The sequence below is a fragment of the Mesitornis unicolor genome, unplaced genomic scaffold (assembly GCF_000695765.1).
Source record: "Mesitornis unicolor isolate BGI_N332 unplaced genomic scaffold, ASM69576v1 scaffold1806, whole genome shotgun sequence".
Classification (NCBI taxonomy): Eukaryota; Metazoa; Chordata; class Aves; order Mesitornithiformes; family Mesitornithidae; genus Mesitornis; species Mesitornis unicolor.
The window spans coordinates 12,073-39,552 of NW_010190030.1; the positions used below are offsets into that span (position 1 = coordinate 12,073).

Below are 27,480 nucleotides of genomic sequence, written 5' to 3' on the forward strand. Positions count from 1 at the left end.
CAAAGGGAAATCAGAGGCTCATTCTTGGGAGCTTTAAAGGAGAGAGGAAGAGGCAAAAAAGCCCTGACAAACAGTGTGATTTTCCCTTCCTCAGTTACCAGTTTCCAAGTGGCACAGTCACTCTTCCATTGGGGATGATGTTTCCTGGAAAAGCTGCTGAGTGTACTTGTGCTGTTAATACTGGCAAGAACATTGAATAGCTAAGATGTTGTTGAGGTTATGCTGACAAAATAAGGAGAAACCTTCATAAAGGGAGGGAGAAATCTTGGGTGTTCTCCTCTCACGGTGCACTTTGGCTTGCAAGCATTTCGTCTGCACTTTGTTTTTCTCTTTTCCTCTTTCCGGTTTCATTAAAACACCCAGACATGTTTCAATGCTCAGCTGACTTCACCAGGACTGAAATCACGAAGCTTATCACAGCCTAGAAATACAACCAGGATGTCCATATGCAGAAGCATCTCCAGGGTGTGCTGGTGGAGACTGGGCAGTCAGCTGAAGTTTCCTACTCAATGTATAAACATCTTGTCAGGGAGTTTGGTGATCCACTCTTGCTTACTTGTTTTTTGTACAGTGGGTTAAGGAAATGCTGGTGACTGATAAGTTTGGGCCATAGTGGTTTTCTCATTTTACTATAGTACCCATTGAAAGCAGCAGCAGGTTTTTCATGGAGTTTTTGGCTGCTGGATTAGGCTTCCATAAGTGCTAATGCTGTTGGTGTCACCTGACTAGCTGGTTTAATGTGTTGGTGTAATTCATCTCCAAAAGGAGACAACTCAGCTCCTTTTCTGTGAGAATTAAGGCTTTTTAGTACGTGGAGAACAGAAAGACCATATGGGTGAAGTTTAGATTGCTATTGGTGTCTGATTAAATATTCAGTTGCATTATGCATTAAACTGTTGTATCTCGTGCTTCTGATTTTTAGATCTTGGATACGCAGCACTCAAGCCTCCTTAATGTGGACATGGACTGTATTAACAAGCATGGCAACACGAATAAATTGGCTCATCTGTCCTCAGACTTGCCAGCTGCTAGCATTTAACCCGGAGGGGTTTCTTGCCAGTAGTTGTTTCTCCTTTTCCTTGTGTTTCTACCACCATCTCTTTCTTATCCGCGCAATCTAGCAAGACACCTATCTTAGAGAGTCTATGACCGCTTTCCTAGCAGATGGCAATAACCAAGATGAGTAAATGCTCCAAGTTGCTTATTGTCAAGCTGTGAAGGCAATGAGGAGTTTTGGCCAGGTATGGCCCAAACCCAGTGTATTGGGTTTGTGTGGTGAGTTTTTGGTAGCGGGAAGGGCTACAAGGGTGGCCCCAGTGAGAAGCTGCTAGAAGCTTCCCTGGCTCCACGTTGGACCTGCCTGTGGCCAAGGCTGAGCCAGTCGGCTTCTCATTATCCTACTCTGTTTTGATTGTTAGCAAATTAAATTGTTTTTATTTTCCCCAAGTTGAGTCTGTTTTGCCTGTGTCTGTAATTGTTGAGTGATCCTGTCCTTGTCTCACCCCACAAGCTTTTTGTCGTATTTTCTCCTCCCCATCGCACTGGGGGCAGGGAGTGAGCGAGTGGCCGTGTGGGGCTCCGTTGCCGGCTGGGCCTAAACCGTGACACCAAGCAGCATGAAATAACTTGAAACTCTTCCAAGCCACAGCTTCTTCTCACCGGGGAAGAAATCCGGGTTTTGCCACTGAAGGTGTAACTTCAGGGCTGGTAGTTTCTCTATGTCGTTTTCAGACAGTAGCAGCCATCTGGTGCTGTTGGTGTGCATCCCAGTACACATATGGCCAAAGGATTCTGCCATGTCCTCTGGCAAAAGCCTGTCCTGTGAGCAGCTGGAAGTTATACATAGCAAGGGTGTACCAACTCGCTGATAAACTTACCAGGAGTAGGAAAGCTAATTAATCATTCATTGCCCATGCATCCTAATCAGTGCAGCATAACTGAGTGCTTTGTGCTTCCAGCAGATGCAGACACTGAAGACCTTGTTACGGCTTTCCAACACTGTGGGGACAAAGTACAAGCCCTGGTTTATAAATAGTGAAGCCGAGGACTGAAGATGGGCTTTTTGACGGTTTTCATCCTTGGCCCAGCTTTACTGCCATTTCTCAACCTTCAAGCTGAATGTTTTGCCTATGACCATAGTTGTTGAGTGTTCCCTTCCTGTCCTTGTCTTGCCCCACAAGATTTTTGTCATATTTTCTCCTCCTAAATGTGTTGACTGTCAGAAAGCTGCGTTACAGAAACATACAGCGCCTGTCTTCAGCTTTTGCTGAGGTGTCCCTGCGAACCACTGCCAGGCGAGAAATCACAAGAGCAGTCCTGGGAACCAGGCCTGTCACCATTCAGGGCTGTTGGACCTGGACCTCATTCTGTTGTCCAATGTGTATTTTATGAAAAGATACAACAAGGTTAAGACCAAATAGAGTCAAACCTTGATATGTCTGTTTATGTTGAGATCCGTGTGTTAGAGGACAAGAGGGAGAAATGAAAATTTGCGCTCCAGCAGATAACGAAGAACTGGTAATAAATGACTTCCAAGCATTGGTGCTGTTTTGAGACAGCTGATGGCTTCAGAAAGAAAACATTGAGTCAGTGTGTACTTCTTGGAACTTGTTTGGGGTTTTTTGTGTTTGTTTGTTTGTTTTGAAAGTTTTATGACATGTTGAAACGCTGCATTGCACAACTCCTTCAGCCCTTCCCTGTTGCTTTCAGGGTTTTGTTCTGCTTGGCTTTGTATGTCATTGTGCCTATTAAGCGCCATTTGACTGCTCTTATTCATCAGTTACTGAAGACACAACACTAAGAACAACCTTCACCCTCTGCATCCTTCATCTCAGTGAAGTGGTGCATCTCTGCTAAGGAATGAATAGTGGTGATGCTCTGGAATCTAAAACAAATGTATACCAACCACTAAAACACCTCGTATTGTGGTGTGAGGTCAGCAAAGAAGTAATTGTCAGATGTTTTTGATAGTAGTGCCCATGTCAGCAGGGAGCTGGTACATTCGGTGGCTTGGCAAGCCTGATGGTGAACTGGGACCCTTGTTGGACTGCCTGGGCAGGCTGTGTCCCAGAGGAAGGCTGGCTTTTCTCCATCTCTGGAAAGAGATGTGTGTGAGCGTGTAAAACTGAAACTGTTTGGCTTTACATTTCTTCATGACTTTGCAGACAAGCTGTGATTGATAGGGTCTTGAGAAATGTATTATGGTGAGATGGGCCATGCTCCTACATTTCTAAAGGCAAAGATCTTCAGCTCCAAGACATGTTTTTTCTGTCTGTGGTTATCCAGCTGGTCCAGGTGAGGCTGTGCTCTGCTCCTTGGGTGAGCAGTGCAGTCACTGAGGCTTTCAGTGGCACAGGGCAGCCTTTCAAAACAAGCCAGTATTTATTCGTCCCCTGGGATGGCACATAGAGCAAGGTCAGGTTTGTGTTGCCAAATTAAACTTGAGATGGAGTCTGTGGGGACTGAAGCAAGCGCTCTGAATTCCTATACCCACTGGACGTCCTCTCCATGTCCCGGTGTGTGAAGCCCTCACTATGTGCTCTTTTCAGGGCGCTTTTTCTCCAGTCGCAGTACTGCAGTGGTCAGAGTCCTGCCTCCTCCAGCTCCTGGTGCTGATCTGTGGTCACTTCTGTCACCTCCCCGGATGCTCTGATGGCTCAGGAGCAGCTCACAGCACTCCTCCTGCAGCAAATGAGACCTATATACTTTCTGTGGCAAATACTGGTTTCCCAGGGAAATCTCTGTGATGGATGCCCCACACTCTCATGTTGTCTGCATCTGTCTTTTTGTCAGGCTCGTGTTGTCCCCTGGGGTGTTTGGCAGTGTGCAGGGACCAGCTTTGGAAGAAGAGCAGGCTGGTGAGTTTGTGACCAGTTTTAAGAGCTCAGGCACTCTGGATAATGGCCAGGCTCAGTGCACCCTGGCAGGTGAGCCCATAGCAAAGTGATGGGTTCATGCATCAAAAGGGATTTCCTGTGGGGATGGGGATGGCTTCATCCTTCTTTTCTTCTGATGGTGGGATCCTCTCCAGCAGAAGCTTTAGTTTTGGACCTTCAGGTCCCGGTACAGGAGCATGCTTGGCTGAGCTTTGCTGGTGTGTTAGACATATTGCAGCGGGTATTTTTTTGCCTTGCTGGCTGACTAAGAGGAAGAGACCACAGCCACGTGTGCTCTTGAGATACCTTATCTGTTGTATGTGATTGACCTTGACCAGCCCCTACAGCTGCACAGATAAAAATAGGCTCCCTCAATTACATATGCAAATGAATATAAAACAGGCTGCCAAGCAAGGCTGCAGTTGGGCCCAAGCATGGAAACTGCATGTGTAAATTGAGCTACTGCCCTCAAAACCTGTCTGTGCCTTTGCATGGGGTTGGCAACAGGACTGGGTGAAATTAGTGCTGCTGGAAAGAGCTGCAGGGAAAAGGGCCTTATTAGTGGTGGGGCTAAAGCATGGCTGGACAGCACAAAGGCCTGGTCCTCGAGCCGTCCTAGATGTTTGTGTGCGTATTACTTGTCAACTACACCTCTGTTGCCATTAATTACTTTGAGTGAAAGGAAGCATATGTTCAGGTAGCATTTCCTCTGTTAGAATACATACTCGAATAATTGTCACCTTTCTCTTCCATAACATCCATTAAGGATCCTTCTCCTTCTCATTTGCTGACTCCCAGACTTAGAAGGCCAACCCTCCTAGGGACGCCTTCCTTTTGAATTCATCTGAGACATTTAGATTGATGGGTATGCAGTTTTTGCTGCTAAGTACATTACTGATTTCTGGATGCCCTTGATGTGAGTTGTCATTTTCATAGAATGACATGACCCTTCCCTTCTCATGGCACAGGCAAGAGGGGCTTCAGTACAACCTGTCACTGCCTTGCGGCTTGTAGGGTGAGATCTTTCTTCATCTACCTGAAACATTTGTATCATTCAGGGAAGGAAAAAGAAAACCAACTTTCCTTCTGTCTGGTTTGTGGGGAGTTTTCCCATGAGATGTGTGGTATTTCCAATGTTTTACTGCAAAAACGAGACTTTTGCATGTCCATTTGTAAAAACTCTGGTTTGGTTTGGTTGTTGGTGTTGTAGGAGTAGTTGTCAAACCTATTTCTGTTGCCTCATGATTTTTTTTCCTTTTATTTTTCTATAAAGTCTTCTTGCTTTGATTCCTTTTTATGGGACATTTTTATGAGTGTCTGACAGTGGTAGTAATATGCTGCTAATAAGTAGTAATAGTAGTTCAGACGTGTTCCAAGCTTAGCACGGGGGATGTTGTAACACCCAGGCTTTCACGCATCGAGCAGTAAAGCGGGGTGGATGGGTTAGTTAGCTTTCTTCTAGCACATCTTCATTGGACATCACAGCTGTGGAAGGTCAAATAAGTTTTATAGGATCTGCCAACGTCTGGGTCCTTGGTGATCCCCACATCAAAACTGAGTGAGAAAACCTCAGATCTGGGAAGTCTGTCTGTTCCTAAATAACCTGATAGTTTTCCCTGATTTTTTTAAGCCATCTGTGTGCTTGGGGACGTCTGCCTGCCTTTCTCCTGTGACTTACAGACCAGGCTTTCAGAAGAGCTCAGCAGCTACATGTTTTCAGTAAAACCCGGGGCTTTTCTCTTGCAGAAAGTGTTTTAAAACTAAATTGGGAATCGGTGCATCCATCTCAATGGCTTTACAGACACACTTGCCTAGACCTGCTGTCTGCATGTTACTGTGAGATGAATCCTGTGACCAGAGAGGTTTTCTGTTTTCCTCAGAGCAAATTGGAGCCTTGGCTGGGCAGCACATTGTGCACGTGGCCTGCGGAGAGTCTCACAGCGTGGCGCTCAGTGACCAGGGCCAGCTCTTCTCCTGGGGTGCTGGCAGCGATGGGCAGTTGGGCCTCACCACTATAGAAGATGCAGTGACGGTACCAAGGTAAATTGTTCACAGGTTCAAGTTTCTTCAAGGCGGCTCCTTGGAGGTGACATGTCAAGGATTGCTCGCCTCCCAGCATGGAGTTGGGTGGAGCACTGCTCAGAGGGGCAGTAACTGGGCACTTATCACATAGGGATGTAAGGGTGATGCTGCCTCCTTTTCCATACTGTACTGGTGCTCCCTAAGCCCCCTGGGACTCAGACAAGTCCTCAGGAGGTTTGGGCCTTCAGCCCATGGGTACTTGGGGCCCAGAAAAGGAAATTGGAGCATGCTCAGCTTCCTCAGTGAAAAATACCACTATGTTTTGTCTGGATCAAGGAGGTTCATGAGGTAGAACCCAAAAATAGAAATGCTGTGTGTGATACCCCTCTCTATTCCAGTCCCTAGGACTCCCAGTCCTCTGAGGAAGGAGATACATTTCAAGAATGGGGAAAAAATACATGGCTGTGTGAGCTGGCACTTCAGCTCTGAAACTCTTTTGCAGTTTTGCCTGTTATCAGCAAAACTACTAAACCAGCCTCTGGCAATTCTGAATAGTGAATGATGCTCAGAAACTTTAGGGTAGTGCTCAGTTTTCTTCATTTTCTTATTTAATGTCTGTGCCAGAGCACTACTCGTGTTAAGTGCAAGGACATGTAGATGGTGGCAGTAGCAGAGGCCAGTGGGAGACACCAAGATTCCTCCATCCAAAGCAGTTCACAGATGATAGGTCTCAGCTTATCACTATAATGAGGATAACTGGTCCCTTTGTACTTTGTGGTGTTGGATGATGCTACATTAATGACAGATGTAGTCTGTCTCTTTTCAGTCTGCCACTGCAGATCCAGTGCAGAGTAGAAGTTTGGGACATCTGTCTAGGGTGGCTGTCGTTGTTGAAATAGTATTTAAAGGAAGAGTTTCAGTCACAAAACATTAATGTTTGAGCTGAAGGGCTCTGTGGAAAAACAGTCCTTAACTTGCAGGTGGCTCCTATATAACAGAGAGAGACAGGCTCACATGTCAATGTAATAGTGCCACTTTAAAAATAACATTTTCGTGGATTAACTTGAACCTTTGGCATGTTATTCTCTGTACAAAGCGATGAAGAAGTTTGGATACTGTAACTCATAGGAACTGCTAGGCTCCTGACAGCATGAAAAATGTCGATGCCTGAAAAAGAGAGACACCAAGAAGCAGCTATTTTCACCATTTCCAGATGGCTGGATTCAGCGTTATAGCAGGAAATATAGTTGGAGTTCATAGTCAAGTGTCTAAAGGTCTCCACAGATTTGCATTTGTTATGTATGGATCTGTATCATGTTCATGACTCTGTTCCTCAGTTTCGAAACCATAGGTTATGTATATGTGTAGAACAAATAGACTCTGTTCCTTAGTTTCAGAACCATAGGTTATGTATATGTGTAGAACAAATATCTGAATGGAAATAATAATTTGGACCTAGGGCAATACCGTATTTGTGGAGAGTATCTAAAATAGTGTTGTCTTCTTTAGGTTGATAAAGAAATTGAACCAACAGACGATACTGCAGGTTTCCTGTGGAAACTGGCATTGCCTGGCTTTGGCAGCAGGTACTGTAACAGTCATTATTTATTACCAAGATTTGTGCTGTTATTTTGCACAGTGTCCAAGATTGCATATTTCTGCATAATAAACCAAGGACATCCCTGACCCAACTGCTTTCAGGCCAAATGGGAGACTATAAAATGGATCAGGTGCCATTAATATTGAAGAAGAGCTTTGCCAATACTGCCAAGAAAGAAAACATTACACGCAGGCCACCCGCTGTCTCACTGGTGAATGATGGCAGGAACACTTAAAAGCTTTCCGTCTTGATGTAGAAACGTGTGTAATTAATTTCTTTGTGTTGAAATTATCCTTGGCTATCACTCTTCTGTTTGCAGTATGTGGACTGTTCTTTGTTATGCTGTTCTAAATTACTGCAGTCTGATGTTGCAGTTTGCACTTAGTTGCACATTTGTTTATTTTCCTGGTGGCTTCAGACTGTGCTTTTAGTTTAGCAAAGAAATATCTTGCATGATTTTTCCATCGTGAGTCTTGAGTGGGAGCGAAGTCCCCAGCACCAGTTCTTACTCATTTTGACAACCTTGGTTTTCTGTTGACCAGCTTTTATTCATTATTCTCTTCCTTTCCTTGTTTCAGATGGCCAGTTCTTCACATGGGGGCAGAACAACTATGGCCAGCTGGGCTTGGGCAAAGAATATCCCTCCCAAGCCAGTCCACAGCGTGTCAAGTCTCTTGATGGGATCCCTTTGGCTCAGGTTGCTGCAGGTGGAGCCCACAGTTTTGCCCTCTCTCTCTCAGGAGCTGTGTTCGGCTGGGGGAAGAACAGCTCAGGACAGCTGGGACTAAGTGACGAACGAGGTATTAAAATGATGGCCCTAGGTGAAAGAAGGATGGATTTTTTTGACCTAGTATCTTGCTTTGCACTAACAGTGCATTTTTACTGAGTGGACGTGTAACCCTCAGCAGCTCCTTTTGGGAGGAGAGGGCAGAGGCACAGTCTGATGAACTCTACAGGCTTTTCATACTTAGGAGGAACAGAAATACTTTTTCCCCCCTTGTGGATGTTAGTCAAAGTGAGGAAAGTCAGAAAGAAAGATCTTTCAAATGTGAGTGTCAACATGCAGGCATCAAAGGAAGTGCTTGTATTCTTTCCTCCTCAAAAAATCTTTGTCCATGTTTTGTTTAAAGTTGATGTGGAGCAAAGGCTGTAGAACAGCAAGCTGAACCCACCCCCTTGTTTGTCAACATGTTTTTGACTGACTAGCAACTGTATGCTGCAAAATGATGGCAACACAGAGTATCTCAGCATTGTAAATTGTTGTCTAGTTTATTGGTTGCACAGTTTTGCAGACATGCAGGGTCAATGGTAGGTTTTGTCAGGTGGCCATATTCAGTGAAACCGAGCCATCAACAGACTTGAAGACAGGCTCATAAATGGGGCTGAAGAGTGGATATGACACTCACTAGTCTGAAAAGCCCAGATCTCCCCTGCTTGTTATTAAGATATTCTGAGCTTTTTTTGCAAAAGCAAGGGTGTGAAAGGTTTTCTTTGGTGCTTTAAATTAACCTCTTCATAGTTTCCTGCATAGTTGCCGAGTAGCTTTAAATATCTAGGCAAGTTACCGTGTGGATGTGATACCTACCATGCACGGATAATTTATTTTGCATGGGTGGTACATGAGCTGTATATATCTGTAAATGTTAAGTTGCATAATATAGTAGTATATAAATACTGTAGGTTGCAAGAGAAAAGTGTTACCTTGCATTTTGTGTGCCTGTGATAGAATGATGCATTTTGGCAACCCCCCCCCACCAACTGAAAAATGTTTTTTATAGTCATTACTCAAAACCAACGTGTAGTTTAGCAAAGGGTGCTCAAATGCTGTATGCATCATTTTATCTTGCTTTACACTTTTAGGAATATGAAACACAACTGTAAGACTTGTTGCATAACTTGTGTTCTCTCAAAAATGCTCCAGGTCTAATCTCTTGTACTGCACATAAGCTAGAGCTGATTTGTGTAAGAGCAGCCATGTTCTTTCCATGTAGACTGGCAGATAAATGCTGCTAATTTCAACAAAGCTGCAGTTTATATAAGAGAGACTTGCTCTCACATGGGGCTAATCCGAGATGAATATGTAAGAGGCATCTACTTGTGGGCCTGTGTTGGCCATGCGTCATACTCTGCCTACCCTCAATACATGACACTACTAAATACCTGATATTTATGGTAAGTGAATCATGGTAAGACAGTGCGAATTATACTTAGTGAACATGAACAGCAAAGTCTACAGACATCAGTAGTCTGCAGCACTGTTATTTAAACAATTATGCTATAGAGAGTAAGTGTCATTCCTGTCAAAATAAAGATCAGAGTGCTAAAACAGGGAACAAAGTAAATGAAAAATCTGCTCTCATTTCTAAATCCATGAAGACGTGACCATTTTCATTTTGCTAACCAGAAAAAGCACTTGTCAAATCCTTGCCTGAGAGTCTTAAAAGTGGACAAGTTCTATAGGTAAGAACCTGATTTTTTTTTTTTGTTGGTATGAAGTAAGCAGCAGCTCCCCTTAATATCTACCTGTTTTGGGGTGCCTACTGCTCCTGGAAATGCTTATCTTTTATTTTATTTTTATATCAGTAAAACACGTAACCTTGCTTAGTGTACTCATCCTTGGGAGACCCACTTTTAATGATTATAATGTCAGAGTGAAGGAGAAAAGCATCATTTAACGGTTGGCAGAGATTAGCCTTTGCAAGTAGGAGGATCTTCTGCTTAAAGGATGACAACAGGAGGAAGGCTGGGCATTTAAGTGCACCTTAGGATTCAGCTTGTCTTGTGCGTTGCGCTCGTGTCTCCCACGTGTCGGTATTGTTCTGTGTGGAAAAGCTCTAAGCAAGGTTTTGGAAACAAATGTTTGCAGTTGTCAGCGAGGAGTCTGGAATGGAGCATGAGGCTGAAGGTGGGTGCAGCTAGGCTCTCCAATTCCAAGTGCATGTTGAGTTCATACAAGGGTCTCAGTATTTGCATTCTTGTTCTGGACAATTTTCTTTGAGCCAGGACAAATCTTTTAAGAATTGGAGGAGGAAAGCAGCAGTGAAGTACTCAAGCGTATGGTTTTTTCCCCCACAGTTGGTAAGCTTCCATTATGCATGTAGGCCACATCTGAAAACTAAACTGCCAATGGTTTTCTCAGACATTTAGGTTTGTGTTTGTGAAACAGCTCCTTTATTTTCTTTGTCTTCAATGCAGACCGAGAATCCCCTTGCCACGTGAAGCTGTTGCGGTCTCAGAAGGTTGTTTACATCAGCTGTGGAGAGGAACACACAGCAGTTCTGACAAAGGTAAAGATGCTCACCTGGGAACCCTGGCTGCTGTCTCGTGATGATTTCATGTTGGTTTCCTGGGTAATGGTAGAAAAGAACATTGAAACAGTGTATTCCATTTAACTCCAGTAAAAGAAACTAAATAGAAAATATAGTCTTATAATTTATTCTGAGATTCATTGCCAACATGTTACATTGCTGTTTTTGATGATGTTAGTGATCCGTGACAATGAATAGTAAAACTCAGGTGAATTGCTCAAATAAATTAGCTTTGAGCAAAAAAAGTAACAGACATACATCCAAAGGGGTGAAAATAGCATTTTGTTGGACAGTAAAAATAGAGTGATCTTATTCATCAGAATAAAATGCAAGTCAAAATGAATGAGTGTTCAGATGAAACATTAGCAGTCCCTCAGAGCATTTACAAGAGGTTTTCGGTTCCAAACCTGCTGTTTCTTTGTAGTGTCTAGCTTAGGATACAGAGGAGAGGGCTAGGATTTGATAGATCACTGCTCAGTTCCTGCCTTGCCTGTGCCAATTCCTAGGTGTTGCTTCATTTTTATGTGCCTCGGTGTTCTCCACCATAAAATGAATTAAAACAGGTCACACAGGGATTCCTGTCAGAAAAACACTGTAAAAATCAGTTATGTAGAAGCTCTTGTTCAAGGAAGAAGGTCACAGTCCTTTTGATCAGCAGATGACAGAGATGGGTGTAAAGTACTGCGGAAACGGGCGCAACTCAGCCATGTTTAAACCTTCTGGGGTTGCAGATTTATCTGGTGATGGAGAGGAGAAGCTGAACTAGTGTAGATATATACCTAATACCTTATACCTAAGGATAATTCTGTCAGTCTGTCATGAGTGGCAAGGTAGCTATTTGGAAGGTGCATTAGCAGAGCCCAAGCTTCTTTTCTGAATCCTTTATAAATCCCCAGCAATCTCTGCCTAAGCTTGGGCTCATACTGAAACTGCAGTCAGAGAGATATTGCTGGGTTATGGGTCCCTAAATGGAGAATATGCTGTTTGATTTGCTAACAGAGTGGAGGGGTGTTCACGTTCGGTGCAGGTTCCTGCGGGCAACTGGGACACGACTCCATGAATGATGAAGTGAACCCCCGAAGAGTTCTTGAGCTCATGGGCAGTGAAGTATCCCAGATTGCTTGTGGCAGGTGAGTCCTGTGTGCACTCTGAAGTCTTGTTTGGTGGACATTAATGCTGACACTGAATCTCGTAAACAGGGGGCATAGTCTTGCATCTGCATCCTGCGTGTCAAAACTTCAGTTAAATTTCACTTCTCATGAGAATTTTAAGGCCCTCTAAAGAAAGTGTTTTTGTAATTGTGGTTGTTCCTTGTGCTGTAACCTGGTAAAAGACACCTTTCCATTTTAATAATTCAGCAAGACTTTAGAGCAGCAGCACCTTTGGTCACAAGTTTCCAGCCTCTTTCGTGAAAAGAGAATTGGTAACGCTGTGTGTGGTGGTGTTGCCTTTTGATAGGTACAGGCTTAGCAAATGACCAAGCCAGTTCCCTGTGTAAGCCTGATAGCCTGTTCACTGGCATTCAGGGCTCTTTGCAACTTCCACCTAAAGAACTCCATTCCATAAACTGGTGCCATCAGGTGGCAGCTGTTCACTGGCACTCAGTGCTCTTTGCAACTTCCACCTAAAGAGCTCCATTCCATAAACTGGTGCCATCAGGTGGCAAAAAGTGAGCATTGGTGCTACTGTAGAGATGCTGCTTTGCACCAGCTTCTGGCCTAGGGGAACTGAGAAAAAGTTTTAGACTGCATTTGTTTGTTTGTTTGTTCTTATCCTTCTAATTGTTAAAGAAGGCCCAAACTTTGTACCCATCTCTGTTGCAGACATCACACTTTAGCCTTTGTGCCTTCTTCGGGAATGATCTATGCATTTGGCTGTGGAACAAGAGGCCAGCTGGGAATGGGGCATACTTGCAATGTTAAGTGTCCCTCTCCCGTCAAGGGTCACTGGGCAGCTCACAATGGGCAACTCTCAGGGAAACCTGGTACGTACTGCGCGTGATTTGGAGTCACAATTGGACATAAATTATTTCATTTCACGTATGGCTGTCTAAGGACATCTTGACATTGTTCTATTAAAGTCCTTGAAATAGCAAAAGAAACACATGCTTCTGTCCCAAATGCACTGTGGAAATTACTGGGTGACCTCTTGCTCTCTCTGATAATGTGTGACCTCTCCCTTTCTCTTTTCATGGCAGAGCTCAACATTTGGTGATCTTGAGCCTTCATGAAATTGTACTGATAATAATTTCTGAGAGCTTTGGTTTCTCTTTAAAACTCCCAATGCAGTTTAAAAATAACAGCTTTTCCCTCCTGCCAGGCCCCGTGTTTCTCTCAAGGAAGTGGTACAGTGCTTGAGTTCTAACTGGTTTCAGCCTGGCCTTCAAGGGACTTGGGTGCTCCTTGTAGTGTAAAACCTGAAACACTGGCAGTGCCAATGTGGGGGGAATGACACGGTGTTGCATCCATCAACCTCTAACACAATTGAGTCTCTTTCTTCAACAGACGCCTGTAAATATCACATTGTTAAACATATCTTCTCTGGAGGAGACCAAACATTTGTGCTTTGCTCCAAATACGAGGTAAACCAAACAAATTATTTTCTCAAGTCTGCTACCCCTTTACCAGCCTTCACAGTGCATTTTTTGGTTTTGATAATATCTCCTGAAAATGAAGTGTTGCTATGGGGTCCATTCCGCCTTACAAACCTTACCGATGATGACAGCTTTTTACAGGGTTTTAAAGGTTTTTAGGAGTGGCTGAAGGTTGCCTTCTTTGCACGTCAAAGAGCTATTGGGAAGACACTTATTTCAGTTCAATCAGCAGGGAGGGGAGTCCGTTCTCCTTTGCAGATTGGAAATGAGGGGCTGCTTTCCTTCTGAGGCACTGGGGTCTGCACGTAGGGCTGTGGACCACATACACTGGGGTTTTGTCAAGAGATGCTGGATGGAGAGCTGAATGTTGAACTGGTTTTTCCGCTTCTGTCTTCTTATTTCTTTCAAGAAGTGTTTGACATACACTTTTGAGGCATGGAAGTAGGTCTAGAAGAAACGTACTAAGCCTGTAGTTACATATGGTGGTATTTAAGAGGGCTTTGATACATTTAAGAAAGTGATATCTTGGGTTCTTTTATTCTTTTCCTCTTTTTGAAAATGTATTTGATGATGATGTTTTTTCCAATACTTTTCCATGCCTTTCCTTTTGGGCTTCTTAGTAATGCCACAGCTTCCTAACCAAACCTGTTCAGAGACCACACTAAGGGAGCTATCAGTTATAAATAGAAAACAGAGATTATGAGTAAGAAGGAATTGTTTTACAAGCCTTGTCTTTGCTGAAATCTGTATCTTCTCACAGAATTCCTTGCCTGCTGATGATTTCCGGACCATAAATGAAACACGTTACACCTGTTTAATAAATGATGAAACTATAGATGTCTGGAGGCAAAAGCTTTTAGAAAAGAACAGTTCTAATTCTGTCAAGTAGGTATTGTGGCACTGGACAAGCCTTTTGTTGAAAGTTTTATTTAAATAATTTTGTTGGCTTCCGTGCCACGCTTTCACTTGAAATTTAGCGGCCTTTTCAAGTGTGGTTCTTGGTCATTTCCAAGGGGAGGACAGTTGTCAGTCGCAAGGCTGCCAGGTTAGAGCTTCCAAGCAAAACCAGAGGAATTTGAGGCTGCCTCAGAACACTGCAAATGGTGGGTGGGAAATGGATTTTAAAGTTGTCCTTCGTTGTGTGCTTAGAGTTCATGAAAAGCAGCAAGAACTTGTGAACAGACTGATTAAATTCCTTCCCTTGTGCGCCTGTCATGAGAAGGGCAGAGTAGGTGGAAAGGAGGCACTGCTAACATCCCTCCTTTCGAAGAGGGATGTTACACAGCCCTGAATGAACCACTTACCCTCTGTGCCTCTGATGAGGTGATCCTGATTGATTCCCATAGAAGGAAGGGAGGATAGCTGAAGAGATTTGCTGGGACATGCGTTTGTAACCTCTATCTCTGGTTTTTTTTTTTTCCAAACAGTGATGTTGTTCAGATACTGTCCTCAGCTGCCTGCTGGAATGGAAGCTTCTTGGAGAAAAAGTAAGTGGCCAACAGAGTCCAGAAGTATGGCTTTTGCTTGGGGCAGACCAGAATCCCTTTACTTCACTCCCTGCTGCAGTGGGATTTGATTTCTCTGATCAGACAGGAGATGGGGGGCAGAGAGTGTCCACTGAAGAGGTGAGTGGTCAGAGCTGGGCAAAGAAGGCAAGTGGTCTAAGAAAGTGCATGGTGAGTGTAGCTGTAGGTGGCACAGGTTCCTTGGAGCTGTCACAGCTGTTATTTTTCCTTATTAAATGAATGTCAGCATCTTTAAAAGAGATGGATAGGCATATGACATTAAGAGGAGTGAGTGATGCCAGGTATCTGAATAGTCTCTTACCCAGCTGAGCTAGCTGGTAGAGGCTGGTGCGTGTGGAGGTGTACTTCAACACAAGCTGCTCTTGAAAAGCACATCTGGGGCAGCATGGAGGCACTTTCTCTTTAGGTGACATCAGTTGTGGAAAGTTTTGTGCTCCTGCTAACAAAAGCAGGAATTTCAGATGGGTGTAACCAACAGCAGGTGGTAACAAGGATGTAATATGCAGAGCTGAGTCAAAGGCTGTGGGTTGGCTCTGTCTGTAAATGTTGGGGAGGTAACAGCATAAGATGAGGAGGAAGATAAATTTTTATGGTGGTGTGATGAGTAAATGACCTGTAGCTAGGTGAAGAAAAGCTTAGTTACTCTGAGTAATCTTTGAGTAATATTTTCCAAGAGCAATTTGAAAAAGATAACAGTTTACTCATTATTGTATTTTTCTGCTTGTCCAATGGTTTCTTCTCATGTGCTGTGCCCAGGCAGCATGTTACTGCATCAGGAGAGTTATGTCATGTCAGTTTAAGACACTTGTTGAGTCACTGTAAATAGTCGCACGTCTCCTTTGAATGTGGAAATGAGCGGAGTTTGTGACTTCATCACCCCAGTGCCGTTCTGCTTCCACTTTAATATGGTGTCTTGGTTAGTGCAGGACTTCACTTTTACAGAACATCTTTGACCAAGTGAATAAAAAAAAAATTGAATCCAGTGTACACTGAAGTAAGGCTGTATTTAACCATTCTATGTGAAGCCTTATGTCATGGTGCACTTGAAGGAAATACCCTAGTATATCCCTCCAGTATCCTAATGCCGTATAGGCCTGTTTGCAGTACAGCTTTATGGTACACAGGGTTACATGGAAAGACAGCTTTTCCATGGCTGTGTAAGTGGGCGTGCTCCAGTGCTACTTCTGCACATCACAGCCTGAAGCGCTCTACCACAGTGTGACTCTGAGCAGCTATTTCCAGCCTGGTGCCTCTGCTGTTATGGAAATAGCTGCTCGACTACAGCAGGCTATGTTTAGCTTGTCATGTTGTTATAGCTGCACCAGCAAACTGAGAACTGCATCCTGTCATTAGTAGCTACCTTTGCTCTCAGGGTGTTTAATACACCAGAGTCTCAGATGAGTAGTGACAGACTTGGGAAATCCTTGAGGTCAGTGCAATTGTAGCAATGACCTTTTATTTTACTAGCAGCTGCAAGGTTTTATGTGCAGCTTTACTGCACTCAGTGGTGCTGAGAGCTTCTGCCACAGATGCAGATCATGCCTTAGATGCTGAGCTAAGTAACTTACCCGCTGAACAGGACATTTGGTGTTGCAAGATTTGGCTGTTAGTGTTGTCCTCTGCAGGCTTGCCTTCGCTATCCCTCTTACACAGGTAGCCTGAGCAAATGACAGCCTTTCAAGCACAGCAGAAAGGACAGCACATGTTTGTGTAGCTGAAAACCATGTGAAGACTGTTCTCAGCTGTGCTATGTTTTAATTGTGGTTGTTGTTTGGTTGTAGAAAATTTGAGAGTGGAATTGCCAAAAAGCTACTCTGAATGTCTTCCCCTGTTTTCTTTCAAAGCCCCTCATCTGATCTTTCCTTTTTGGCAGTCAATGACTTCTTATGCATCACCCTTCCTTTTCTTATTGGGTCTAATTAAGCAGATTTTGCTATAAAGTAGTGTATGTGAAGACAGTGTAGAGGATTCCAATACATATGATAGGTACATTTATTAAATATTTTTAAGCAGCCCAGCCTGCCTAGGCAGTCTCTTAGGTCAGTGAAGGAGTCCTGGGGAAATCAGTGTTTCTCTGCAAGAATCCCAACCCTAACCAAGGCCCAGAGGAGTTCAGAAGGGAGAATTTTTTGTCTTGTCTTCAGCAAGAAGATTCCAACTTCTGCTTGGTTTCTAGTCTGAGTAATTCCCTAGAGGTCAGTTCTCCATTGCTTGCTCTCAGGCCATGCCAATACACAGGTAGTGGTGTCTCTTCCTTAAACTTACACCTGTCTGTCTGGGATTTTTTTATTAAAGAATCGATGAACATTTTAAAACCAGCCCAAAGATCCCAGGGATCGATCTGAACTCCACCAGAGTGCTGTTTGAGAAGCTGATGAACTCTCAGCACTCCCTTCTCCTAGACCAGGTATTGCACTTCTGGGGTTTTGGGTATTCAGAGGGCAAATAAAGGCTTTGTATGTCCATAACATGCAAATAACAGCAGCTTCTTTGGGGCAGAGTTGTATTGCATATCTGCAGGCCAGATCCTTCATGGCATGAGTGGATACTTCTCCATTGACCTGGGCTGATTTTTCACCTTCTCAAAATGTCTCTGAGGCTTGTTTTTTAAAGAGGTTTTATCTCATGATATTTAGTACTTTGATGCTGTTAAGTCCACCCATTCTGAGTGTGCTCCATTTCATCAGGTCTTACACATCATCTACGTTGTAGGTGCTCTATCACCCAGGATAAGTTGCCACCTTTTGTCTTGTTTTCCTCTAGATACTGAAGAGCTTTGAAAGCTTTTTGATTCCTCAGCTGTCCAGCTCACCACCAGATGTGGAGGCAATGAGGATCTATCTGATCCTCCCTGAATTCCCACCCTTCCAGGACTCCAAGTATTACATCACGTTAACGCTTCCTCTAGCAATGGCTATTCTGCGCCTTGATACCAATCCCAGCAAAGTTCTTGGTAAGAAATTGGCATTTAAGGTGTGTGTTGCTCTCAGCATCCAGCTGGGACACAAAATGTTACCTTTAGGTTTTCCAGTCACCTTTTTGTGTTGGTTTAATTCTTCTGTTACAAAGGCTGCAATGATAATTGGGCATTATTTGTGGTATTGTGTTATGAAGCAGTCACCTCTAAAAAGCAGCTGGGAACCAAAAGCATTCAAGGAATCCTCCCTCCAAAACCTCTGCTTCCATGTAAAAGAATTCCAAACATAAAATTTGAATTTTAAACACGAAGTGTGAGGAGATGAAGAATGTGCCATACAGGTAATATATGGGAAGTTAGTTACAGTAATATAAAACGTATATAATTTATGGTGGTGTTGATAATAAATGAGAGAGAAAATTCAGGTTAAGAATTTTATGCTTTAATTTAGAAGTGAAGTATCATTTCAAAGAACACTTACTAGGGATGCTGATCTAATTTACCGTATCTAGTTTACCTACATTCGCAGGCTCAGTTTCAGATAAATTTTCATGCCTTGCTGTGAACATAGATTTTGTGTATCACGAAGATTAAATGATCTTATTCTCTTAAATTTGTCTGCATTTAAATATCCTTTCTGTATAAGGTAAATAAAATAATATAGTAAATATGGTATAAAGCTTTGTATAAGGTGCAGAAAAACCTGTTGGCTGTGACCCAGCTCTTCTCCAATTCTGAATATTCTCCTTTCTGCTAATATCATTTCCTATGAGCTTATTTTAAGCTAAGCAGAACATAAGCTGGTCAATGATTGTTACTCATGTTTGCTAAGCTATTACTTTTCTTCTTATCTTACTGTTTCATAATGTTATCTTATATTAAATCTTATATTATAATGTAAAATACTACGTACTGCATTCAGACCTGCCAGAGCATTACACCAGTGAAATTTACTTTGAGGTTTAGTTATATATTTTTTTTTTTTAGTTCAAAGAGGCTTTGGAACCAAGCTTCCTCCTCTATTCAGAGCCCACTGTGATTGTTAGCATACAGAAACGTAAAGGATTCTCGTACTTTTGCCAACCAGAATCCATTGTTGTGCTGACCCTTGAGAGGATAAATTGGTGTTTGTTTCTAACAGCTGACACGATGGTTTCCCAGGCTCCAGCTTCTACTTTGCAGGTGGATTGGTTCTAGCAAAGAAGCAAATAGTCAGGGTCCCTTCAGAGGAGAGGTAAGGGTTACCTGTCCTTGGCAAGAATATGGAGAATTGCCCAGGCAATTCTTATTTGCGCTTTATCACTCATGAGAGACAACAGTTTGCCCATAAGATCAGAGGGTCTTGAATACAAGATACTTGAAATGGTGTCAGATTCTCACACTGATCAGGGACTGGGGCTGGGTAGTGACTGGGGTGGTTGTATGAGAGTGGAAGGGGAAGAGCTTTTCAATTTCTGGTGTCTGACTGCTCACTTTCCTGTTGCTACAGTTAGGAGAGAAATAGGGAAGTTTTCTTTAAACAATGTTTAGGTGTGTTCCCCTATTTTCAGCTGTAGCCTCTTATTTAGGGGCTACTCTGGCCTTTAGTTCAGGTTTTATATTGATGTTCCTTTGCTTTCCAGATAACTGGTGGTCTCAAGTGTGCCCAAGATACTTCCTCAGGCTAGTGGACCTCTATAAAGGTGCAGTGGTTTACCTCCTCAGTGGCAGAAAAACACTGTTGATCCCAGTCCTGTTCAGTAGCTACATTACTGCTGCTCTCAGGCTTCTGGAGAAACTCCACAAGGTAAGAGGAAAGCCTGGGCACGCACTGACCAAAAATGATTCATTCTTGTCTGCCCTTCGCCATTTGTGGGCAGAGTGGTCATGGCCCTGGCTTGTGAGCTGTGTTGTTGTCCACCAAGACACCACATGGGAAGATGTTAGTGGTTTTCCTGAATTCAAGGTACTTCAAAATAGCTTAGTCCTGTCTCAAACACTAGGAAAAATTTATCCTAAAGAATGCTGCTGCTGAGTCACTGGACTGGGTGCACTGTGGCATCGCAAATATCTATCTCGTGATACTTTCTGCTCCTGCTGTGTTGGTGCTGCTTCGTCTGCGTGAGGAAGAGAGGAAACTAAAATAACACAGAATGAGGTTTATCTTGATTCTTCTTGCTTCAAACTAAAATATAAGGGATTATGTGTTTTTGCAAGACTTTCTGGGGCCTATTCTTGCAAGCTGCTATAATTAATTTTTGGAAAGCAAACCTGTGTGTTTTAAGAAAAATGCTGAATACATCCATATTTTAACAACCATCTGTTTTCTTCACTAGGTAAATCAGAAGGTTAAACACGTAGAATATGATAAGTTTTATATCCCCGAGATTTCCAGCTTGGTGGACATTCAGGAGGATTATCTCATGTGGTTCGTACATCAGGCTGGAATGGTAAGAAGTTTTGTTTCTAGTCATTGCAATAGCTTTCCATGTTTGTCTCTGGTTGTAGAGATCTGTATTTTTAATATCCTTAACAAGAGTAACGCATTCAGTATAGGAGCCATCTATGTGTTAAGTCTCATATTTGGGCACTCAGTGGCTTGACAAAGTTGACTTAAAATAAGACTGTCAGAAGAGCTGGAGGCAACAATATTTAAGTAACACTTGCAATAATCTCTGTGATTACTCATGTGAATCTCATTCAATCCTTGCACATGGGGATTAATTCAGTCACTGGATCCTTTTAATGTAATCAAGACCTCAGGAGCCAAAACCTGCATTCTAAAATTATAATTTTTACCCTTTACTTCTGCTGTTTAGGCAGGTATTGTGAATAATGTAGCCAGTGATCTTAAAATGTTGCTCTGTAAGAGGAGGCAGTGTGGCGTTCTGGCTAGGGGACTGAACCGGGACTCAAGACATGTGGGTTCTGTTCCTGGCTCTTCCAGTAACCTGCTGGGTGATCTTGGGTAAGACCCTTCACCTCTTTTATGCCTCACTTTCCCATCTGTAAGAAAGGAGATAACTAAACCGAGGGCTTGAATGTGCTGTGTAAGAATCTGGTGAGATTATTTATTAAAGCAAGGAAAGGAATCCCAAGTGTGAGAAACCACTAAAAAACAATCAGAATCATAGAATGGTTATGGTTGGAAAAGACCTTTAAGATCATCAAGTCCAACCATTAACATCCACCAAGTAAAACCTGACTGTAGCAACATTTACGTGTGTTTTTATGGACTTTCTAAATGTTGTGTGCGCTGTGTCCCCTACCCATCCCCACTTTCCATCATTTAAGTAGTGCTGCTGTGTGCTTACTTTTAGTGAGCAGAGCAATAAAATACTGACTCAAATTTATGTAACAGTGATAGTTAAAAACAGTTAAAATGTATCAATGTGGCTAATGAGAGGATTAATTTGCATTGCAGGAATGGTCTTATATTGTCATGCTGTGGCCTTACGGTCTCTCTCCTGTTGTTTTGTACGGTCTCTCCCATGCATACATGGCAGGCAAACACAGGTTTCTGTGTCAGTCCTCTTAGTAACATTGGATGTGCAAGTTTTGAATTAGACTTGTTTCCTTGAGAAGGAAGTTCCCATGCTTTGCTTTATGAGTCAAAAACTGTGTTGTTGGTCCCAGAGGAGAAATATTTTCTTTGGGTCACCTTTGAACTAGTCCATGCAAAAAAATACAAGGCACAAAATTAAAAGAGTAAGATTTTCATATTTCTCTCTTTTCTTCACAGAAAGTAAGACCATCTATTATGCAGGTAAGAAATCTGTTTCTCATAATTCTTATTTAAAGAAGTGCTATGGAAGCTGTGAATGAGAACCAAGCTGCCTGTCTTTCTTGCAGGATGCTGTGACACTCTGTTCTTATCCTTTCATCTTCGATGCTCAGGCTAAGACCAAGATGTTACAGACAGATGCAGAACTACAGATGCAGGTAATCCTTCTCTCTCCCAGTATTCCTGCCCCATTTTTTTTCCCTCTGCCTTTTGCATTGGTGCCTGCAAGGAAAGGCATTCACTGGGAGTTAGTGTGTGCAGCACTTTGTTGTTTCTGTGGTACAGGAGAGCAGCGTAGCTGGAGAACCTCTTTGCCCTGGATATTGCAGAGGCAGTGCTTGGTGTCTTTCCATTCAAAATGTTTGATAACATCAGAACTGTCAGTTGTGCATGTGGTGGAAATTTAAACTGTATAGGGAGGGAGTACTTTTGTATTTATGATAGTTCAAGGACAAGCAGCAAGGTGAGGCCTCTATTAGAGGAGCTGTAAGGCTGGAAAAGTAGACAAGCTTTCAGGTAAGTGGGCACTTTATTCAAGTTTCTGCCTGGTGCAGGAGGAGTGGTCAGAAGTGAGGGTTGAAGACCAACTCATGACACTTCATGACTGCAAGTAGCAGCTGTTGCAGCGGCTCACCCACCCATTTGCAGTGAGGGATGCAGACCCGAGGCTCTCCAGGAGTCTGTTCACAGCAGGGGTTCAGCTCCAGCACCCTTACCTGTAGGTGGCAGCCAAGCCAGCTCACAGCAAGGCTGTGACAAGGACAGCTGGACTCTGTGCCAGTGTAAACCTCCCAGCGCCAGACATTGCTCATGCAGGTGGCTCTGAGAGGGGCAAAACATTGGGCAGTGGTCTCTCATCCAGTCTGGGACTGCTCCCATCCTCTGTGAAATGAATTTGCTGAAGTCCTTGGTTGTCAGGTTTCTTCAGGCTGGAAAACTGTCACTGCACTGCTGTGAGGAGGGTGTCTACCTTACCTTGGCAGGACTGCAGGCTGGTAAAGCTTTTGGTGCCCTGAATGAATCCTTATGAAGACAACCACTTACAGGCCAAAGAAACCAGTGCTTCTGTGAGTGCTGGAATGGAGGAAGCCTGGTTTCCAGTGGATTTGTGTCTTGGGGTCAGCTGACTTTTAAACTGAATTTACAAATGTGGATTTGCCGCTTGCTATGGATGATGCATGAGAATTAATACACTATGTGGGCAAAGCTTTGACCAGACTTTGTGCCTTACCTGAATCCAGAAAATCCAGGTAGATGCGGTGTTGGTGTGGGAAATGGCAGGGACAGGTAGGCAGACATGCACACACACTTGTTCAGGGTGGGCGTGTAATCCCTGTACCCTGGGGAAGTCAAACTAAATGGGTAAGGAAGAAAGGAACACCAGGCATATAGTTGTTAACTGTTTTTCTTCCATAGGAAGAAAGGAGCTGAGCAGTGACTGTTTTTCACCTCTCTCTTACTTATAGGTTGCAATAAATGGTGCAAATTTGCAAAATGTCTTCATGCTTCTCACCCTGGAGCCTCTGCTGGCCAGAAGCCCTTTCCTGGTACTTCATGTTCGCAGGAGTAACTTAGTTGGTGATGCTTTAAGGGAGTTGAGCATCCATTCAGACATTGATTTGAAAAAGCCTCTTAAAGTAAGTTTTCCCCACACCTTTAGCACCCTCTCATCCACCTAGCATTTCTGCAGCCTTTCAGCCCTTCACATTACCACTTCACCAGTGTATAGTGGCTTCTCCATAGGTATAGCACACAGAGATGCTTGATCTAATCGATACAAGGGTTGAGTCTTTATTCTCTCCAACTCCTGTATTGTTTTGGCAGTGGACAGTTTACAAGAAGGCAAGCAGGGGGTTCATTCTCTTTTCCTGGTCTGTCTGCTGTATAACGGGCAGGGGAGGAAACATTTCTGTGATATTTTGTGGTCTCTGTTTTGCTCTTCTGCAGGAACAGGCCACTTACAATAGGACATATTTTGTCTCTGAGAGCTTGCTACAAAATTTAGCAGCTGCTGTCATGTTGCTGCTTCAGTTGTTGGGAGGACAGGGGGTTATTTAGGATTTGCATAAGGAGTTAAACATTTTAAAAATACCTGATGTGCCACTCCCTGTTCCCTTTCCTTCCCTGCAAGCAGAGCACTGAAACAGGCTCATGGGGAGCAGTGGGTTTGGGCATGTTAGACCAATTGCATGGCTCCCAATTGGAAAGATACCTGATTCACTCAGTGTCAGCCCTGCATCCCTGTTACTGACCTGATTTTTCTACAGGTCATCTTTGATGGCGAGGAAGCTGTTGACGCTGGAGGAGTGACAAAGGAATTTTTCCTCCTGTTGTTAAAAGAACTCCTCAACCCCATCTATGGCATGTTCACTTACTACCCGGAGTCAAACCTCCTGTGGTTTTCAGACACGGTAAGACCTTGCCCTCTATACGTGCAGGTTGAAATAATGTGCTGCATTGGAATGACAAGGAAGTTAGTGGCAAACTGTGGGAAAGAAATGATCTTCCTCTCATTTTCTACCTACAATACCATGTGAGCTCTATTTTCAGTCAGTGTAAATTAGTACAGGTCCATTAACTTTAGCAGAGTGGTGATGATTGTGCCCATTAAGGTGTTGACTCCTTCTCGTTATTCTTATCCTGTAATAAAACTTGTATTTAGTAAGAATCAGATGGCAGTTAACAGAACTGTTATCATCATGAATGTGATAATCATGTGCTGTTTTACAGAACCAGAGGCTTAGGTTGTAATGGCATTAGAATTCTGTACTTCCCTTGCTGTTCACGTAATTGCAACCAATCCACTTAGTTATGCTTCACTATCACCTTCAGTGTCTAAACTTGTTAATCCTTTATGTGAGGAAGCTCTTAAATGGCAAGAAAACATGGTTTGTAGTGAAAATTGGTTGGTTTTGGAAGGGTTTGGAGTGCCAGTCCTGTACCTGTCAGATAGCAGTGTGCTGGAGGTGGTGGTTGATGTCCTTTTACCTTCACCTGCCTGGCTGGCAAGATGGAAAATGGTGGTGTCAGTCTTTCCTCAAGGTGCAGTTGCCCCGGTGAGGATTCTTTCAATTTTTTACTTACATTTTACAAGGAAGAAAATGACATGATAGCTTTTGCAACTTGTAAACGTATTACAGAGCAATTACTCCTCATGTTTATGCCATGAAAACAAAAAGTCTCTTGACACTAAGAATGATGGCAGTGTAAGCACTGCAAATATGAGAGTCACGTATTTACAACATTTAACAAATACAGACAGCCAGTCTGTGACTGACATACTATGTTGGTCTGTTTGCCTGGGTGGCACCGTGGTTATGCATAAGCTTTTAATAGAAAATAGGCTGGGTGGTAGGGGGAGAATTGTTAACACATTTTCTTGCAGTACACAGACAGCAAACATCGAAGCTTTGCTAATGTCTAAATGCAGAGGTATGTAAAAAAAGAAATAAAATGCAGATAAGATGGGAAGCAGCTCTGTGTGTTTCCACGGCCAATCATGGCTTACAAAAGTAACAGGACTTAGTTTCTGTGTCTTCATTTCTGTGCCACGCTCCAGCAAGGAATTCACAAACAAACTGGGACACGATGGGAGCTCTCTGATTTTGTCCCAGTTGAAAACGCAGGGTCTGGCTGCTTAGCACATGGGTAAAGGGCACTGTGCGTTGCAGCAGTGACAGTGTCTCGTCAGCATTTCTCTGTGTGGTTTTGCAGTGTTTTGTGGAACACAACTGGTTTCACTTGATTGGCATCATATGTGGTCTTGCAATATACAACTTCACGGTGGTAGACCTTCACTTTCCCTTGGCTCTGTACAAAAAACTCCTGAACGTGAAGCCCTGCCTAGAGGATTTGAAGGAGCTGTCCCCTACGGAAGGAAGGTATGAAAAACAAAATTTGCAGCCTTTCTGAGAAAGAAGACCATTCAGCTGAGAAGAAGAAATGCCAAACTGGGTAAAAGCTGTTCAGTAAACACCTCCTGATCCTTTTGAGTGACTGATTAACTTTATGAGATCCATCTGCTTAGGCTCCAACCTCTGTACCTTCCTGACCCCAAAAACTGGGTATCAACACAGCCAAAAGCTATCTACCACACTCCTTTGGAAACGGGGATGGAGGCCTGTCCTTCCACTGAGTGATTGCATGCACGATCCCAGATCCTAACCTCAGCCCTTCCCCTCCAGCCGGGCTTGGGTTAGCAAGCAGAGCTGTTGCATGTCTCGTGATGTAGCCCAGGATGGGGACTGTGCAGAGGATTTATCTGCATAAATGACAGCTGTATTTAACAATGATGAAGTGAAATGCCAGAAAGACAGCAGCAGGATTTTGAGGGGTAGTGGAAGAATATTTTGTACATGATGGGGACATAGATATAATCCACCACCCTCTCTTCCTCCACTCCCTCAGACCTTTGTGTGGTGATGGCATGAATATCCAGCAGTCCTTAGGAACCAGAAATTCTGTTCTAAGACCAGGATCATTAAAGGGGATCTGTGTACTAGGTAGGCAAGGACTATATTGATCATTTGTGTGGACTGGCATTTGTCCTCCTTCTAACAAAGCATCTCTTCATTTGAGGTGTGTTTCTTTCTTATCCCTTCAGGTGACTCAAGGATTCTCTCTCCTGCAATCCCATTACCCAGGTGTTTGATGTTGGTTACTTTTGCTGTATTTCTTTTCCCATTTGGGGAAATACGGCTTTTTGAATCGCTGATTTTATTTTCTCATTTCTTTCCCTGCCTGTCATGTAGAAGTCTTCAGCAACTTTTAGATTACCCTGGGGAAGACATAGAAGAGACATTCTGCTTGAATTTTACAGTAAGACACATTTAACATGACTCTGTGATTGTTGTGGTACAGTTGAAGCCCCTCTACTTATTCGTGTGTATTATGGTTTACTCCAGACTATGCCTGTAGCAAGCACCCCATGTTAATGTTAAATGTTAACGTTAAAATGTTAAAATTCTTTGTTGTCAGCTCCCTTGTTCTTTTGTATGCAGTCATGAAAACTGAGCTAGTGAGCAGATTAAGCAGAGTAGTTTTCAAAATAGCCTTGTCACTGTGACATGTGACTTAAATGCCCGTGGCCAACTTCTCTCACTAGACAGTAGATTTGTAAATCTCCTTGGAAATGGAAGTTTGTTTTTAACATCACTAGGTCAATTCTTGAAAAGCTAATGCAATTTGGAATTTTCCCTGCTGTCGTAATATTAATACTTTTTAACTTAAAAATTTATTGTGAGTGTACTTGGTCAGACTTTCCTAGAAACAAAACACTGGAGGCTCTTGCGAGATGTGCTGAGGTGGTCAGCTTTCCCGTGCTACTAGGGCAGTGAAGGATGCAGAGCTTTTAGAGCAGAGCAAAAATGTTCTGCCTGTACCCTTTTCTCTGGCCTGCCCTTCACGTGCCAGCCATCAGCTGCGAAAGAGAGCTCTGTATCTTTCTGCAGGCCTGAAAAGTACCTCTGGTAAAATGAGTTTTCTGTAGATCTGCAGGGAAAGCTATGGTGTGACAGAGCAGAAGAACCTGATTGAAGACGGAGATAAAATTCTGGTGCAGAAGGACAATCGGTAAGCGGGGCGTATGTGGGGATGGACTCCTGGTGAGGTCAGGTGCAATGCCACAGAAAAATTTGGCTGAGGTGAAATGTGGGAGAATTAGAAGTCACTGTGAAGAAATTCAAAGCCCAGTTGTTCCAAGTTTGCTGGGTGCCAGTGACACCTGGATAAAAAGCAAGTTTTCATCACCTTTCCACCGATGTTTGGAAAATGTCCCACGCATTTCCAGATGGACGTCTTCCCTCTAAAAGACTTTCATACAGACCCATAGCAGTTTTCTCATGGTAAATAGAGATTGCAACGTAACTTTGGCCCCT

The 27,480-nt window shown here is 43.3% G+C and overlaps 1 protein-coding gene across 1 annotated transcript in view; it reads left to right on the forward strand.

The window, feature by feature from the left end:
- Positions 1 to 27,480, forward strand: part of LOC104533333 (probable E3 ubiquitin-protein ligase HERC3) — a 40,082-nt gene that overhangs the window by 8,657 nt on the left and 3,945 nt on the right. Inside the window, exons 2-21 of the mRNA XM_010186246.1 lie at positions 5,756 to 5,915; positions 7,407 to 7,483; positions 8,076 to 8,297; positions 10,693 to 10,784; positions 11,805 to 11,935; positions 12,629 to 12,789; positions 13,310 to 13,386; positions 14,159 to 14,283; positions 14,826 to 14,885; positions 17,220 to 17,331; positions 17,688 to 17,877; positions 19,464 to 19,627; positions 20,157 to 20,270; positions 21,563 to 21,586; positions 21,673 to 21,762; positions 23,071 to 23,241; positions 23,872 to 24,015; positions 25,319 to 25,485; positions 26,356 to 26,422; positions 27,093 to 27,175. Coding sequence (XP_010184548.1) covers positions 5,756 to 5,915; positions 7,407 to 7,483; positions 8,076 to 8,297; positions 10,693 to 10,784; positions 11,805 to 11,935; positions 12,629 to 12,789; positions 13,310 to 13,386; positions 14,159 to 14,283; positions 14,826 to 14,885; positions 17,220 to 17,331; positions 17,688 to 17,877; positions 19,464 to 19,627; positions 20,157 to 20,270; positions 21,563 to 21,586; positions 21,673 to 21,762; positions 23,071 to 23,241; positions 23,872 to 24,015; positions 25,319 to 25,485; positions 26,356 to 26,422; positions 27,093 to 27,175 — 2,431 coding nt within the window. The remainder of the gene's footprint in view (positions 1 to 5,755; positions 5,916 to 7,406; positions 7,484 to 8,075; positions 8,298 to 10,692; positions 10,785 to 11,804; positions 11,936 to 12,628; positions 12,790 to 13,309; positions 13,387 to 14,158; positions 14,284 to 14,825; positions 14,886 to 17,219; positions 17,332 to 17,687; positions 17,878 to 19,463; positions 19,628 to 20,156; positions 20,271 to 21,562; positions 21,587 to 21,672; positions 21,763 to 23,070; positions 23,242 to 23,871; positions 24,016 to 25,318; positions 25,486 to 26,355; positions 26,423 to 27,092; positions 27,176 to 27,480) is intronic.